Here is a 16,644-nt window from a genome sequence, read left to right on the forward strand (position 1 = left end):
ACCCGACACCAGTGTAATGCTACTTAGAACAATTGACCCATGTGGATGTAATATTATCGTAATATTGGGAGATAATTAAAATGTTCAACATTATGTAGGCACGATATATTTATATATAAAATGATGTTACATATAAATTATTAGTTTTGCAGTATTGTAATTATCATGCAGTATCTTAAAGCAATATGTAACATTTGCATGGATTGCTTAATTGCAGGGACTTATTGGGAGTTGTACTAATAGTTTGTATAGATCGTTGCTTGAAAGGTAGTGTTTCAATATTGCTATTTATTGTTCTTAGTTTTACTTTATAAATAGTACATGCCTGTACAAGTGATACAGCATTAATATAGCACTCTGCAAATAGATCCCAGTAACACTTCCTACATGTATTATTGTTAATTGCTGAGGTACTTAGGAGCCTTTTCATAGTGATGCAGTTTCATCAGGTTTGTTGACATGTTGCTTAGATACCATGAGATAGCAGATGCATTATAGTTTCTATAGCAACCTGGGCAGCTGACATTCCTGTGCTGTAAGAAGGACAAACACAGCAGGCTGTGAAGGGAAACTGACCTGTATTGCTCATCTTAAGGTAAGAAATACATATTAAACATAACTTACTCTTCTCTGCATGCTCACAATACACTATCTATAAATCAATATGTAGACATATAAAACATATTTCATGTAGTTCTTTGCACACTTAGGTTTCATCCCTCTATCAGTCTCTTGCATACTTTCATTTATTTACCAGGAGTATGGGGGAGATGTGTAAAACCTTGGAGAGAGAAATAAAGTGGAGAGAGAAGTAGAGAAGTACCAACCATTCAGCTTCTGTCATTTTCAAACACAGAGGTCTATGTACTAAGCCTTGGAGAGCGATAAAGTGGACAGAGATAAAGTACCAACAAATCAGCTCCTCACTGTCACTTTACAGACTGTGGGGCAGATGTACTAAGCTCTGGAAAGTGATAAAGTGGGGAGTGATAAACTACCAACCAATCAGCTCCTGTCATTTTTCAAATACAGCCTGTAACATGACAGTAAGGAGCTGAGTGGCTGGTAGTATAGTACTCTCCAGTTTATCACATTGCAGAGCTTAGTACATCTCCCCTTTCTCCAAGATTGATACATCTCCCCTTATGTTTTGATGACTATTGGTTACAATATGCTAAATTAATTAATGAGGAGGTTTTAATGGTAACATGCTTACCAATGATTCAGCCACTGACATAAAGCAGCTAAGTGGAATGCTTTGTGTGAATGTTTTATTCTTATTATTTATTTGTGCAACTACATGCAATGCTTTCCAGAGAATATTGATCCATTCACACCATTCCCTGCCCATTGAACGTTTTACAATCACAGGCCCCCATTTACTAACGTGTTTTATCACCAAAACGAGTGATACATTTCACTGAGTATGATAAATGGTGCTCCAGCCAATCAGCTCCCAACTGTCATTTTTCTAACAATTGACAGTTGGGAGCTGATTGGCTGGAGCACCATTATCATACACAGTGAAATTTATCACTCGTTTTGGTGATTAAACTCGTTAGTAAATGGGGGCCTAAATGAGGCCCTAAATTTTCTTCCATACAAACAGGGCATTAATGAGGGGTGTAAAACTGGTGCCACTACCTAGGGCGCAAGGCCATGGAAGCAGCACGGCTGCTGCCACAACAGCGCCTCTTTCCAGCTTGCATGGTGCCTGGTGAGGCACCCTGAGACATAGAAAGATGCTTGGTGTCCGCTGGTCTGCGATTATGCATGCAGACCCGCTGTGAAAATATGCTAATGTCTGCAATCGCAAAGCCAGCATAGAGAAGCACATTACCACTTTTGCACATCCGTAATACCTTGCAGTCCTGCATATACATCGGGAACATCAAGTAACATTGGCCCCTTATGCACAATTACAACAGGTCTGACCTTACTCAGAAATTGCTAACCTTGTCGCATGCAGTGAATACTCAAGTCAGGGCCGTCTCTTCCATTGGACTTGTTGGGCAGTTGCCCAAGAGCCCGAAGCTTTTAGGGGCCCGCCAACCCGCCCCCCTGCAGCCGCGTTGCCAGTTGGTAAATTAAAGCCTGCGCACTGTATTCCTCCACTCCGCTCCTCCTACTCAACCCCGTGGGTGACGAGTACTCACCTCCGTCCTTCCACTTCCTCCGCCGCCTTCAGACCAGTCAGACAGAGTCTCTCTGAGTGTGAGAGACGACTGCTGACTGGTTGAGCAGCAGCAGCTCCGCCCAGGCCAGGCAGTTTGGGCGTTGCCTTGAGAGCTGCTGCTGTGTTCTGCCCAGCCACTGCCGCATAGACTCCTGGACGCGGAGGACCCATCCCGGTCTCTGCCTCTTCAGGGGAGACTCCTCTGCCACTGCCTCTGTCCCGATTCGGACAACCCACCCGGCCACAGGCGCACACACCCGCCCGCACCGCAAAGGTAAGGGCTGCGCTGCAGCTGAGCAATAAGCCCTGGGACAGTGTGAGAGACACAACTGCTCATACACAGCAGCCTATCTCCAGTGCTGCTGTGGGATATTTATTTACTTGTGGGGACAAAAAAGTTGCAGGTACTTGCAGTTTGCAAGGGACGGCTTCTCAGTTCCAACTCCACTCCTCTGGTTACAAGGAGCAACCACCAGCTCTCCAGCGCCTACTGTATGTTTAATATATAAATCATTTTGGAAAGATTACATAACTTTTGTTTTTTGGGCAGCTACAGCCTATCAATTACCCAGACACAGTATACATAGTGACCGCCAGGGTCAGCCAGACATTTGTATTTTTTTTATCAAATGTCTGACTGATTTTGTTGAAAGTACTACTAAATCTAAATGTTTAATTTTATTGACCATTTACATTTTTTCCCGTGAATGGGTGGGTAAGGGCCCCAGTGCATTGCTTTGCCCAGGGCCCACACTGCTGTTAAGACAGCCTTGGTCGCAGTGGCTAATTTATGCACGTCCATGCAACGGCATTCAAACAGACAGGCGCACCTGCGTTTCTCCTACCACTCCCCCATCACCACCCCCAAACGCTGACGTCCCGTTCCTTGATCTGCGATGGCTTTGTATCTGCGTAGGTGATTGCAGTGCTAACTCACGCACACGCACTGCGTGCATGCGCAGTACGCACCATCGGCCGATCTGTGTACGCTGTTGCAGTGGCAATTGCTGCTAAATCAGGCCCAGAGTACGATATTGCAAGTAACTGTGCATCTTGGTAAAACCATGCTGCACTGCAGGTGGGACAGATAAATTGTGCAGAGAGATTTAGATTTGGGAGTATTGTGTCCAAACTGAAATCTAAATTGCAGTGTAAAAATAATGCTGTGCAGTATTTGTAGGCTACATGCAAAAGCAGACAATATTTACCCCACATGCAAATAAAATGTATGTATTTGCTCCCTTTGCATTGCAACGTGGTTTGTACAGGTTCACAGTTAATTGCAATATATTACACTATTGCCAAAGCTGAATCACTCTCTCTGTTAAGTATGAGAATAAAAGTTAAACATGTTACATGTACAAAGACTGCTAATATAATCTGTTATGTATTTCAGACAGAAATCAGAAAACTAATTACTGAATGTGGAGAAAATGTTATATTGGGAATATAAAATTGCCCATCATCATTAAATCAGAAAGCAGAATATCTAAGCAGGCTGGACTTAAGGTATCCTGAGTGTATTTTAGTGGGCAAATGGTGCAACTCTTTTATAAAAATTGAATGTGGGGAGAATAAAATGAAAAAATTACATTTAGCCCACAAAGGACACATACACCTAAAACAACGCATCTAATGACCAATAGCAAAGAAACAAGTAAGACCACTAAAGACGTAGATGATAAATCAGTATCACGTGTCCGTAGACCTATCAGACCAGAAACTGCTATATTAGTTAAAAGATCAAACAAAACTATGTCCCAGAATCAGACCAACAGACCAGTTATACCTCCCCGAAGACCAGGTTTTAAAGTATGCTACATTTGTGGAAGGGAATTTGGTTCGAAATCAATTGCCATACATGAACCCAAATGCTTGGAGAAATGGCACATAGAGAATAAAAGGTTGCCAAAGTCTCTCCAACGACCGACCCCAATAAAACCTCAGACTGCTGCAGATGCCACTGATGATGCTGAAAATGCTTTGGCCTGGCAAAGTTCCCAAGCACAGCTTATACCATGTGGAAATTGTGGTCGTACATTTCTACCTGAACGGCTTCTTGTGCACCAGAAAAGTTGTAAACCAAACGGCAAGAGTTTAGGATCTCCACATTCCACAGCTAGCAGCACAATAACAAATCCCAGTTCCATAAAAATATCAAAAACAACCAGTGAATTTTCCGATACTAAGAATGCTCATAATCCAATAAAACCAAAAACATTAATTTGTTACATATGTGGACGGGAGTTTGGCTCTAAATCTCTCCCAATACATGAGCCAAAATGTCTTGAGAAATGGAAAATCGAAAATGACAAGTTACCTAAAGGGCAACGAAGACCCATTCCCCTGAAACCTCAGATGAATTTTTCTGAACAGACCAGCCGGGAAGAACAAAATAAAGCAGCCTGGCAGAGCTTCAAGGATCAATTGTTGCCATGTTCAAACTGTGGTAGAACCTTTGCAAGTGACCGCCTTGTAGTACATCAAAGAAGTTGCAAGGCTAAAGCAGGAGGTCCAAGCAGCAAAAATATTACTATGCATACCAATAAACAAATGCAAAAAAATGAAGAGACAGAAAACATAAATCAAAAGGTAAAGCATTAATGTTTTTGTGTAAATAATAAACAGTAATATGGGAAAGGACAATATTTTCTGCGCAAAACTTGTGAAATCTGTCAATAATATTAAACAACTGAAATGCATAGGGAGCAGGTGATAGATGACAACAATTTAAGTCATGTGTGAATGTATACACCTATAACCTAAGTACTTTACTGGACAGCTCTGAATATTCTTGTGATTATGAACAAACAGTAAAAAAACAAGATTGGAAATGTTAGCAACCAGACAGAGGTAAAAGAGCCATGCTCGCAAGCATCCAATCTATAGGAAAATCTAACATGTATAGTGTATAATTGTTCTTGTGAGTGAATACTGTATATCTAACAATCTAATTGTGAACATTGCTTTCAGACAGCCTTACATACTGTACTTTCTTTGAACTTGTCCCCATCTGAGCTGAATAAACATCTGTTATCTATATTCTATCCTCTCACTGTGTTTTATTACTTTTGTGTCGTTCTAACCATGGCTTTACTCTTTTAATCTACTATACTACTCCGGAAGCCTCTTTGTCTCTTTGTTTGAAGCAGATGTCTACCAGGATGACATATACTGTATGGGATGCGGTCAATATCCCCTTACCCTTCCCATATTGTACATCTCACAACGGGCTCTATTTATTAACATTATTTTTACTAAAATAAAGTGAAAAAGGTTGTTTTCACACCCTTTTCAAATTATTTTAGTATCCCTTAAAGCAGGGATGGGGGACCTCAGGCCCGCGGGCTTGAGGTTCCCCATCCCTGCTTTAAGGGATACTAAAAGAATCATTTGGTCTGGCCCTCTGAGCTTTTCACTGCTCGCCTTATCTGGCTAGCAGGTTGCCTAGAATGGCACCCTGCAGCCAGAATCTATGCAGCAGTGCCACCTGAAGCATTCTTAGGACGCTTCAGACGGCCACACTGCTGCTTTACAGCTCCCTGGAGCATCCTCTGGTTGCTCCGGGCATTGCTGTAATCACCGGTGATTGTAGCCCCACCCCATTGTGACATCACACTGAGGGGGCATGGCCTGCACCAGGCCCGCAAATAATGTTATGTATATCAAAATGGCCCTCGGCAGAAAAAAGGTTCCCCACCTCTGCCCTAAAGTTACTAAAGGGCAATTGGAGTAGAATTTGTAAAATTCTACTGCAAGCCCTAATTATCACTTATTTTTAATAAGCAGATCGCATTTCCCATAATTGTAATGGGAAATGTGATCTGGCCAAAGTTACTAAAAATAAAATGTGAAAAAATATCGGCAAAAGCCCTGTGATAATAACGCCACCTGGAGGTGGCGTTATCCAGGGTCTCCCCCGGTTACCAGACTCCTGCTCTGCTCTAACGGCCCCAGTGATCAGCTGTTTGGTCTAAACAGACCACACGCTGATACAGTAAAAAAATAGTAAAAAAAAAAAAACTTACCAGAGTCCAGGGACCGGTGATTGGGGCTCCTGTGATGTCCTCCCTCCCAGTGCAGGATGGGATGTCAGCTGACCGGAGCCACGGAGGACATCACCGGAGCACCAATCACTGCAGGTAAGTGTAATTAAGGGAGAGGGGGTCACAATCGCCGGGGGGGGCGGTCCGTGATTGCCGGGGGCGGGTCTTACAGGTGGGGGCGGGGCTTAGCGACGGCCAGACAGCGCATGCGCGGGCACTTGTCACGGTATTTTTTGTGAAAATACCTTGATGAGGCTGCGGAGGGGATTCGCAAGGACAGCGTTTTATCGCAAGCTCTGTCCCTGCAAGGGATTTTTAGTAAATCCCTGTGATATTACCTGAATTCGCAATGTGAAATCAGTCGGTAATATCACACTCTGCATTCAAAATGCGGATTGTAGTAAATAGAGCCCAACATCTCTTATGCATCTCTTTTTCTCTTCAGTAAGTAGGCAAGTCTAGCTTTATCTTCATTTATGAATTATTGAGGGATATAAAAAGTGGTTGTTTTACAGCACATGAAAACTTTATGAGTGGTGAGTACCACTGCCTGGAGAATCATAATATTTGTGGTATCCATCTGTTTAGCTGGTGTTACGTTTAGCTGGCAGTTACGGAAACAGGATTTAATAATGAAGTTCTCTTGTACCTATTTTTCTATGCAATCCCTCCATTTCCCACTCACGCTGTAGCTGTAAAATGGACTCAACATTGGTTTTTACTTTCTTTCTTAACTAGTTGTCCATCGAAATGATCAATTGGAGATTTACTATAGCAATTTGTTAAATTCTCTGGTTTTCAGTGTTTATTTGGGTGGGTTTCCATCCGCCAGATTTATTAAAGGTAAAAACTGGAGGTTAGCCTCAAAACTGTCATTTTTGACCCTGACAGACTACAAGTTGCCTTCCCCATTTTTTACATGTCAAGAATACAAATTTTCAGATTTATTTAGTTGTGGTTTCACAAACAGCGGCAATATCCACTGGAAAAGCCATCAGGACATGAGGTAGTTGTGAGTGATGAAATTGCATGAAGTTTGAGCTACAGTACATACCACAGGCATCAATTCATCAAAAAAAACACAGTAGCAAGAATCCAGAAAACAAAAAATTGTTTTGAAAGAATTGGCTTCATCCTTTGAACTCCAGATCCCTTCTAATAAAGAACAGTTAAGAAAATATTTAAACCTATTAATGTGCAATGAATATATATTCCACATACTGATTTATGATACAACAGTAGAGCAAGTACAGGTTGAATCTCCCATATCCAAAATGCTTGGGACCAGGGGTATTTTGGATAACGGAATATTCCGTATTTTGGAATATTTGCATATCATAATGAAATATCTTGGGAATAGAACCCCAATATACACACAGAATGCATTTATGTGTTATATACACCTTATACACACAGCCTGCAGGTAATTTTATACAATAGTTTTAATAATTTTGTGCCTTAAACAAAGTTTGTGTACATTGAACCATCAAAAAGGAAAGGTTTCAATATGTCAGTCATGCTAAAAATATTCCGTATTTCGGAATATTCCGTATTTCGGAATATTTGGATATGGGAGACTCAACCTGTACTAGTATATTGAAAGGCATCTGATAATCTGGATACTGTACTGTAATACCTACCAACTTTTCAATGCTGGGAAGCTGGATAACCCTAGCTACATACACTGTAATATGTTCGACCTGGGATGCGGTCAATATCCCGACCGCAGGGATTCCGGTGTTCAGAATGCCGGTGCCGGAATCCCGACACTTGTCAAAATCTCGGCGTTGGCATCCTGACCAACAGAATCCCATAGGTAAGTAGAGGGTTTGGGGGAGGGTTAGCGTTAGGGTTATGTATAAGGGGGGGTTAGGCAGTAAGGGGGAGTTTTAGATTTAGGGTGCAGGGAGCGGGAGCTTAGGTTTAGGCACTAGGGGGGATATTAGGGTCAGGCACCGGGGAGGGAGGGAAGGTTAGGGTAGTTAAATGGGGAGGGTTAGAATATTGACTGACAAGTGTCGGTATTCTCTCCCTGTCGGGATGCCGGCATCGGGATTCTGACTGCTGGGATCTCGTACCCATCCCGTTTGACCTGTCTGTGGACAACCAAGCCTTACCCACAGATCCTTATCGCCATGCCCTCTTTTGCTAGCAGTATAACAAAAACAGTACAGCCAAGGGTGCAGTCAGGATCTACATGACTGTACTCAAAAACAGTTTTATTAAACTTCTAAAGGTCATAAAATCAGTGTCCTAATTACGCCATTAACAATATGGCCAAGATGCCTTAAACGGGCCTCATATGATGTATTGTACTTAAAATAGCTTTTAAACACTTGGGAGCCTATTTATTAATAATTCCGGCAAATTGTTTTGCACTTGCAAACATACATTGACATTATTATACAGAATGGGTCTGATTTTGAGTTGGATGGACACTGTACACGGGTTCGAACAGCGAGTTTATGCATATAGCACATGCTCAGATGCAAATATACACATTTTTGTGTATCCCCATCCTATCCTGTGTTGGACGGAACTTGGCTGGATTTTTCTTTCCGTGAAAAAAGGCATTTGGGGGCATTATCTGGGCCGGGACAAAGTCATTGCATGTAACTGCTCTGACTTGTGCGAGTGTTATAGGAGTGTCATGGATGTGTATCTAATGCTCCGTGTGATTCTGAGTCATGCGTACACGGAAGGTAAACCTGTGTCTGACAGCTCTCTTGCACCTAGCTTGGGTCTTGTGCAAGTGCCAATACTAATGACGTTTGCAGCTGCTGGTGTAAAATATAAGGGTGGCACGGCTCTTTGCTTGCTGATCCATGAACCCTGGCAAGGAGATGGGTCTGTGATTAGACCATTTGGTGGGGCCTGGAACCAGAATTAGGAATTAATATTATGATGGAGTAAAGGTATCAGAATACCACCAGGCATTGTTTTGTGCACCACCATGCATTGTTTTGTGCACCACCATGCATTGTTTTGTGCAAAACCATGAATAACATAGTTAAAGACCTGAACCAGTTGTGTTGTTAAAGTATGTGCAATAATGTTGTAACATGACATGGAAAAGCCATCACAGCAAGGGGTCTTAGAGGACTTCTCAGATTTTAGGGCCAAATGATCTCTTTTTCTGAAATATCTGCATTAGGTTGAGCTGATGCATCTCTGAACTTTCCCTACATGAGAATGTCCCATTAAAGCCCAGTTTTGTCAGTCACAACCAATGAAGAATCAAATGAAATGAATCCTTCTCTGCATCGCCCTTAATTGCATACACTTGGTTCCGGAATATCCACAATGTGAAAATACACAAGACGCATTCCACAAACAGGTGAAACATTCCAATCCAAGGAAAATTCAGTTTTTAATTTGCCCTGTTCAAAATCTAATTTAAATTCCCCTCTTAGATTCATATTTTGTTTATCAATCTGTTTTGAGTGGGTATGATTCTGAATCTGCCCCAGCCATTGTAACTTCTAAATTATTATTATCCTTTATTTACAATGCGCCACAAGGGGTCCACAGTGCCTTACAAAATAATAGTGTGGATATGAGGCGCATTTGATGATTGCGCATCTTACCCTTGATTTACAAGCTTCCCACACCATAGAGATCTGCAGTTAAATTTAAGTCAAATATCCCTGCATTTGCGCAGATACAGATGTAACCACGCTCATCTATCCCGCGATACGAGTGCATCACGACATGGATGATGCGACTAGTGTGCCCGCGTCTATGGCGTGCATGTGCATATGCACGCACACACCATAGACTTCAATGGGGTGAACACCGGCTGCAAGTGCTCGCAGCATGGCAAATGCTGCATGATGCGTGCGCATGTGTGGACGCATCGCGGCAGGTTAGGGGCTCCCGGGGGGGGACTTAGGGTCAGGCAGCCCCCCCGGAGGGTTAGGGTTAGGCTAGGGGAAGGGGAGGTTAGGGCTAGTCATCCCCGTGGGGGAGGTTAGGTTTAGGCAACCCCCGGGAGACTAAGGTTTAGGCAGCGGGGAAGGGGGGTTAGGTTTAGGCACTTAGAGGGGGTTAGGCACTTGGGGGGTAGGTTAGGGTTAGGCACCCATAAGGGAGGGTTAGGGGGGGTTAGGTTAGTTTATATTTACCTTTAGCGCAGTTTGGATCTTCCCCTCTGCCGGGCTTCCACTGTTGGGATTTGAACCGGTCATACCGATCCCTTTTTCTGACCACCTCCTTGTTACCTCCCCCAAAAGCTGACTACCTGTCACTCACTTGCGAATGGGTTCTCTGTGTGTGTGTAATCACAAGATAATCACAGCATGTGCGCAGTGCGGCTTGTGAACATGCGCAATGGCAAACAATCCCTCGATCTGCGTAAAAATCGCCATTGTGTCCGTCTCTGAATCAGGCCCTATGACATAAAAATTATACACATAAAGACATGATCTTATGTATAATCATTGATGATGGGTTGGTTGCTCACCATCAATCAAACAAACCTGTCCCAGACAAATGCTTAGATAGTGCTTTATGCTGGGTACACATTGAGACGTCGGATCAGTTAGCAGACCGATCCGCCATTAGACCAGACGATTAATAAGTTGGGCTGATATCACAAATAGGCAGGCAATTAAATGTTCCCGCCCAGTTAAGATGCCAGTGTCCCCGCAGCAAGTGTACAAACGTTCGGCGGGTCGCTCGTATACACATGCAGATGCATTGTTATACTGTATTTTTCAGATATATCTGCATCAGCTGTGCTGTAGAGCCAATCTGATATGTCTGTGATCGATGTCGTTCACAGACATATCGGGGGTAAGCACTCGCAATATATAATTTGACAGTTAAACAAACAATATATTGACAAGTGTGTGCCCAGCATTAAAGCCCACCATGAACTTAGAGATGTGTCTGACTCAGAGCCGTCACTTACCTTACTGACACCTGGTGCGGGAGTTCTGTGATCTTTTGCGCCTCGAACGAGCGCACTCCTGGGACGGGCATGGCTTTGTGAAAAGGGGGCATGGCTGCGACCCACAAAACCACGCCCCCATGTGTGCCAAACTTGGGGGTATTACTGCCTCCAGTTCTCGGCACACAGTGGGCTTCCCCAGCGCTCCTGCAGCTGCTGGGGCAGCCTACAGTCTCTCCCTGCCTGTCTCCGTGTCTTGGCTTCACGGTGACACCATCGAAGGGGTGACACCAAAATAGCAGAGCAGCTCTGCTATTTTGGTGTCACCCCCTCGGATGGTTTCACCCAGTGCGGCCCGTACCCTCGCACCCCCCTAGTGACGCCAGTGGTCTGACTCTAGATTTATCAAGTACTGTTAATAGAATTTCAGAGTATACATTGTATAAGGAATCGGTATGAAATTCCGCCGGCCGCAATTCCCGGCAGCACCTGCCCGACAACAGCAGAGTTCCCAGCAGCGGAAGCCCGACAGCGCTGGAAATCCCGATCGTGGAAAGGTAAGTATTCTCTAACCTAACCCACTCATTAGGGGTGCCTAACCCTAACCTCCCCCCCAAGTGCCTAACCCTAATCCCCCCTCTAAGTGCCTAACCCTAACCCCCCCCTTCCCCGCTGCCTAACCCTAACCCTCCTTAGGGGTGCCTAACCCTAACCTCCCCCCCAAGTGCCAAACCCTAACCCCCCCCTTCCCCGCTGCCTAACACTAACCCTCCTTAGGGGTGCCTAACCCTAACCTCCCCCCCAAGTGCCTAACCCTAATCCCTCGCCGGGATATGACAGTCGGGAAGCTGGCTGCCGGTATTAAGGCAGCCGGCTTCCCGATTGTATACCTTGTATAAGTAACAGTATATGCAGTAAATAAAAATCTCTTTATAAAAGCCAACTTCAGTGAAGATGTTGTAATATTCAGACAGGGCCAATTCCTGCTCTCATTAAGGTACAAAAAATTTTAGGTAGGGTGCATACAAACACAACCAAGATCCCCTGGGCCTTACAAATGATTTGACTTATGAATTGTTGGAGAGTTGAGGCTATAATCCTTTGATCTAATAGGTGAAAATAACATATTATAGCTGTACAGTAGATCAATGAAACTACATAACCTGGACAACAAATATTGGTGTTTTCCTCTCTCACTAGTATTATTATTTTTTTCATAAAGGAGTCATAATTCAGGAGGAGTGTTGTGGGCTGTGTGTTACTCCATAAAACTGTCTGGTTCTTCACGATGCTGCTATTAACACTTCATAAATTCTGAAATGTATCAGGCTCTCAGGCTGACTGCTGCTTTAGATGAAGTAAGCAAAACCCTAAAAATGTTGATCTTTTACTTGTACTAAAGACCAGCTCTCCATGACATTCAATTTGAACTGAAGAAGAATTGCGGTTCTAGGTCCTGATTCATCACGGGTAGCAATTGCAACAGCGTACGCAGATCGGCCGATGGTGTATGCACCGCAGTGTGCATGCGCAGGTCAGCATTGCAATCACACTGCAATCATGTAAATAGATACAAAGCCATCACAGAGTGAGTGAAGGAACGTCAGTGTTTGGGGGTGGTGATGGGGAGTGGTTGGAGAAATGCAGGCGTGTCTGTCCGTTTGAACGCCATTTCTTGGACGTGCATAAATTAGCCACTGCAATGACATACGCATCTTGACTACTTACTGCGTGTGACGAGAGTTGTAATTTCTGAGACAGGTCAGACTTGCTGTAATTCTGCATGAGGGTCCGATGTTACTCGATGTTACAGATGTATACGCAGGACTGCAAGGTTTTACGGATGTGAGAAATCGCTAATGGGCGTCTTTATGCTGGCTGAGCAGTTCTAACATTACCATGTTTTCGCAGCAGAACTGCGTGCGTAATAGCGATTTGTAATGAATCAGGCCCCTAGTTAGCAAAATTATTGGGGCAACGTGAAATGCTGGAAATTACAGAACATATGGCAATATAGTGTTGAAAATATTCACCTAGGATTATTACTCTATAGATTGTAAGCTTGCAAGCAGGGCCCTCTTACCCTTATGTATGTCTTTTATGTATTTATGTCTTTTACAACCCAGTATAATGTGAATGTTGATTCAAATTGTAAAGCGCAACGGAATTTGCTGCACTATATAAGAAACTGTTAATAAATAAATAAATTACTCATGATCTTGGGCTGTCACTACTATCACAATCCCAGGCTGACTCTTTGGTAAGTACCAGGCGGTGACGCCGGTACTTACCAAAATACACAATTTTATTGCCACCACGAAAGGGTTAATGGGCCCTTTGCGTTTCCCAAACAAATGATAAATAATTCACCTTCAGTTACACACAGGTATGTACTGTAGCATGGGCCTCACAGACTCGCAACTTCAATAAGAATAATGGAGAATATGCTAGATTAAATGTGTTTAATCCAAAAAATATTTTCAAGGTTTAGTTGCAAAAAATATTAATAAACATGACACACAGATTATATATGCAAATCATTTCTAAACTAAAAACAAATAATACAGAGTTTTAAGACAACTTACAACAAAGGCCCTGATTCAGACCCACTCGCAAGCGGCTGTCCGCTCGCAAGTGGGTCGATGGTCTGCACTGAGCATGCGCACGACGGAGGGAGCTCCGTCGTGCGCATGCGCCAGATGCGACGAGCGAAGGAAAGTCCTTCGCTCGTTGTGTCTGATCAAAGGGGGGCGTTCTGTCGATGTTGATTGACAGCACGCCCCCTTTGGTGGGCGTGCCGGGGGCGTGCCTCCCTGACGGGGGCGTTCCCAAGGGAACGCCTACCGTCAGAAGCCGGCCCACTGACATCACTAGTGATGTCAGTGGGAGTGATTTTGGCTCTGATAGAGCCAAAATCACTCCGGGCCTTGCGTTTGAAAACCTCAACCGCAGGCTCCGGCTCGCAGTTTCGATGGTCGCGATGGTCAAGACCATCGCGGCCATCAAACTGCACGCTCGTATAGGCTGTGGGTGGTGACCCACAGCTATACGAGCGTCCAGGAGGACGCTCCAGAATTATGGAGGGCGGCCCTCATTCAGAGCGTGCGCTCTGCTCAGAGCGTACGGCTCTGAATGAGGGCCAAAGTTCTTAGTACTGCTGTTGGATGGGGTGTTTCACACATAAGAAATCTCTGGCACATTCACAGCACTTCATCTGCTCTCCAATGAATGAAGAAGTTGGATAGAGCGAGTTGCAGTCTTATGTTGCACAGGGGCCCTCCTAGCCCCCACATTTCTGGTTAAATCTCCCTGCACCAACTGTTAATAAATTCTGTGACTCACACATTATTCTGTTAAAATGACACAGGACAGTTTTTTCACATGTTACTAAGCTGCTCAAAGTGTCCCATACAGCTGTCTGCATAGGAGATAAGACACAGTTATAAACATGCTCAGATCTTCGGAATGAACATAGATATTTATCTAACCTTATTTTCCTGGCCTGGTTGGCTTCAAAGAACTCAGAAGTCATAAAACTCAGTTTACCCATCAGTCCCTCTGCAGCATACAAAGTTTGGGAAATGTAATTTCTGGTGATTGTTTCTGGGCCTATTTGCTACACTCACACTTTGCAAATACACTTTGCGGCCGCTGATTGACCCTCGTGGCTGTTGATTGACAGCCATGCGGTTCTCAGCCAATTGATTGATTGGCGGCCCGGCAAATTATGGAAACCACTTGGTCTCCATCATTTACCGGGGTAGAGATATATGTGTTAACACATATATCGCTACATGTCTGAGGGGTCCGCGCAAATGGTTTTTTTATTTTGCCAAGTCCTGGGGAGTCTACTGGACAAGTGGACCGAGCTATGCAAGGAGGTAGGTGAGTATTGGATTTTGTTTTTTTTAGGAAAAGCGTGGGAATTCTACTGGAGAGGTGGACCGATTACCTGGCAGAAGGTAAGTATGTGTGAGTGTGTTTTATATGTAATAAAACTGTACTTTCTGCGGTGTGTGAGCACTGTGTTTTTTTTTTATTTTTTTTACAGTGGTGGTACGGGTACCGGCTTCCTGCTGGCACTTGTAGTTCCACAAGTGCCAAAAGGCAGACACCCTGGCACCTGTAGTCCCACTGTAAAAAACAATAGTAACCATCTTTTATTCACAATATTACCCCTGCACCCACCGGCAGGGAAGAGCCCCAGGTTTCAGGCTGAGGTGCTCAGAGAGGAGGGAGCTCTTTATTAGGGAGGTCCCCATCTCCTCTGAGATCCCCAGCTTGGGCAGACTAGCTTAGGGTGTTAATGCTAAGGCTAGGTTTGAGTCCGAAGCTGGTTTTAAAAATAGGGGGAAACCCACGCCATTTTTTCAACTATTTTTAAAACCAGGACTGGCTCACAGAGCCCATATTTATTATTTATAGCCTTAGCTGCAGTACTGCCTTCTTCCAGGGGTACTGCTCTATCTACTGCTCTAGTACTCATATTGCTTAGCTAGGCGTAGGGATGGCCATCCCTAGCTAGACAACCGACTTGTTGTTTCCCAACAACTAATGAGCTGCTACTGGTGCTTACTATATCAAACACAGGAGCTGATTCAGCATTGCACGCAAGTGCAATGCTGAACACAAATTCCTGATTATTGGGAATCTGCATGTGCGCAGGACCCATTCTGTGAGTCTGCAGAATGGGTCCCCTTCGATGCCTCTGCTTGATTAACAGGCAGAAGCATTTAAGGGGCGGCGCGAGGCTGGTGGGCGCTCCCGCAAACGGGGGCATGTCCGCCCTGTTTTCCAGGAGTGACAAGGCCAGTTTCCTGGCCTTGCAAGCCTGCCAGCATGAGTAAGCTGAGGCTTACTCAACTGGTCGGTGACCCAGTGCCATCCACAATTGCGACCATCAACCAACGATGGTCGCAATGGTGATCCCAGCTTGTGACCTTGGTCGCAGTGCTGGGATCGCAAATGCAGCAGAGGGTGTCCTACACCTCCTGCTGCATTTGCATATTAGCAAGGATGGAATTGCAAAGTTGCCTGCATACACTTTGCAATTCCGTCCGATGCTGAATTACCCCCACAGTCTTTACTAGATCATCAAGTCTATCCTTGGTATCAGCCAGTTGTGCTAGTGTCCAGATATGGTTTTTGCCTCAACACTTGGTACATATCGATAAATATATCTACAGCTTCTTTTATTATTACCAGCAGCATATGATCTGCAGTTCCTTCCTATTTGAATCCTGTGTGTAATTTACAGTTCTGTTCTCTGCATTAAAGACTTGGTTCATCTTGGAATTGGTAGAACTATTCCCAGCTTCTGTTTACCATTGTAAGTGTGCAATCTGCAGCTCCAGTACCCCCTGTACAACTACCAGTCTTATCTGGTAGTTGTACAGAGGGTACAACTACCAGATAATCTGTGTGCAAATCTATTATTACAACATTGACTCAGGTCTCACGCATGGGTTGGGTTTGGGATCTTGGCGGTCGGGATGTCGGTGGTCAGCATACTGTCAGCGGCATCCCGACAT

General features: G+C 44.2%; 1 protein-coding gene across 1 annotated transcript in view; it reads left to right on the plus strand.

The window, feature by feature from the left end:
- Positions 1 to 542: 542 nt before the first annotated feature.
- LOC148521434 (zinc finger protein 474-like) overlaps positions 543 to 16,644 on the plus strand; it is a 34,012-nt gene continuing 17,910 nt past the window's right edge. The window contains exons 1-2 of the mRNA XM_088475157.1: positions 543 to 595; positions 3,573 to 4,768. Coding sequence (XP_088331283.1) covers positions 3,812 to 4,768 — 957 coding nt within the window. The 5' untranslated portion in view covers positions 543 to 595; positions 3,573 to 3,811. The remainder of the gene's footprint in view (positions 596 to 3,572; positions 4,769 to 16,644) is intronic.

This window comes from Taudactylus pleione, unplaced genomic scaffold, assembly GCF_031769625.1.
Source record: "Taudactylus pleione unplaced genomic scaffold, aTauple2 ptg000162l, whole genome shotgun sequence".
Classification (NCBI taxonomy): Eukaryota; Metazoa; Chordata; class Amphibia; order Anura; family Myobatrachidae; genus Taudactylus; species Taudactylus pleione.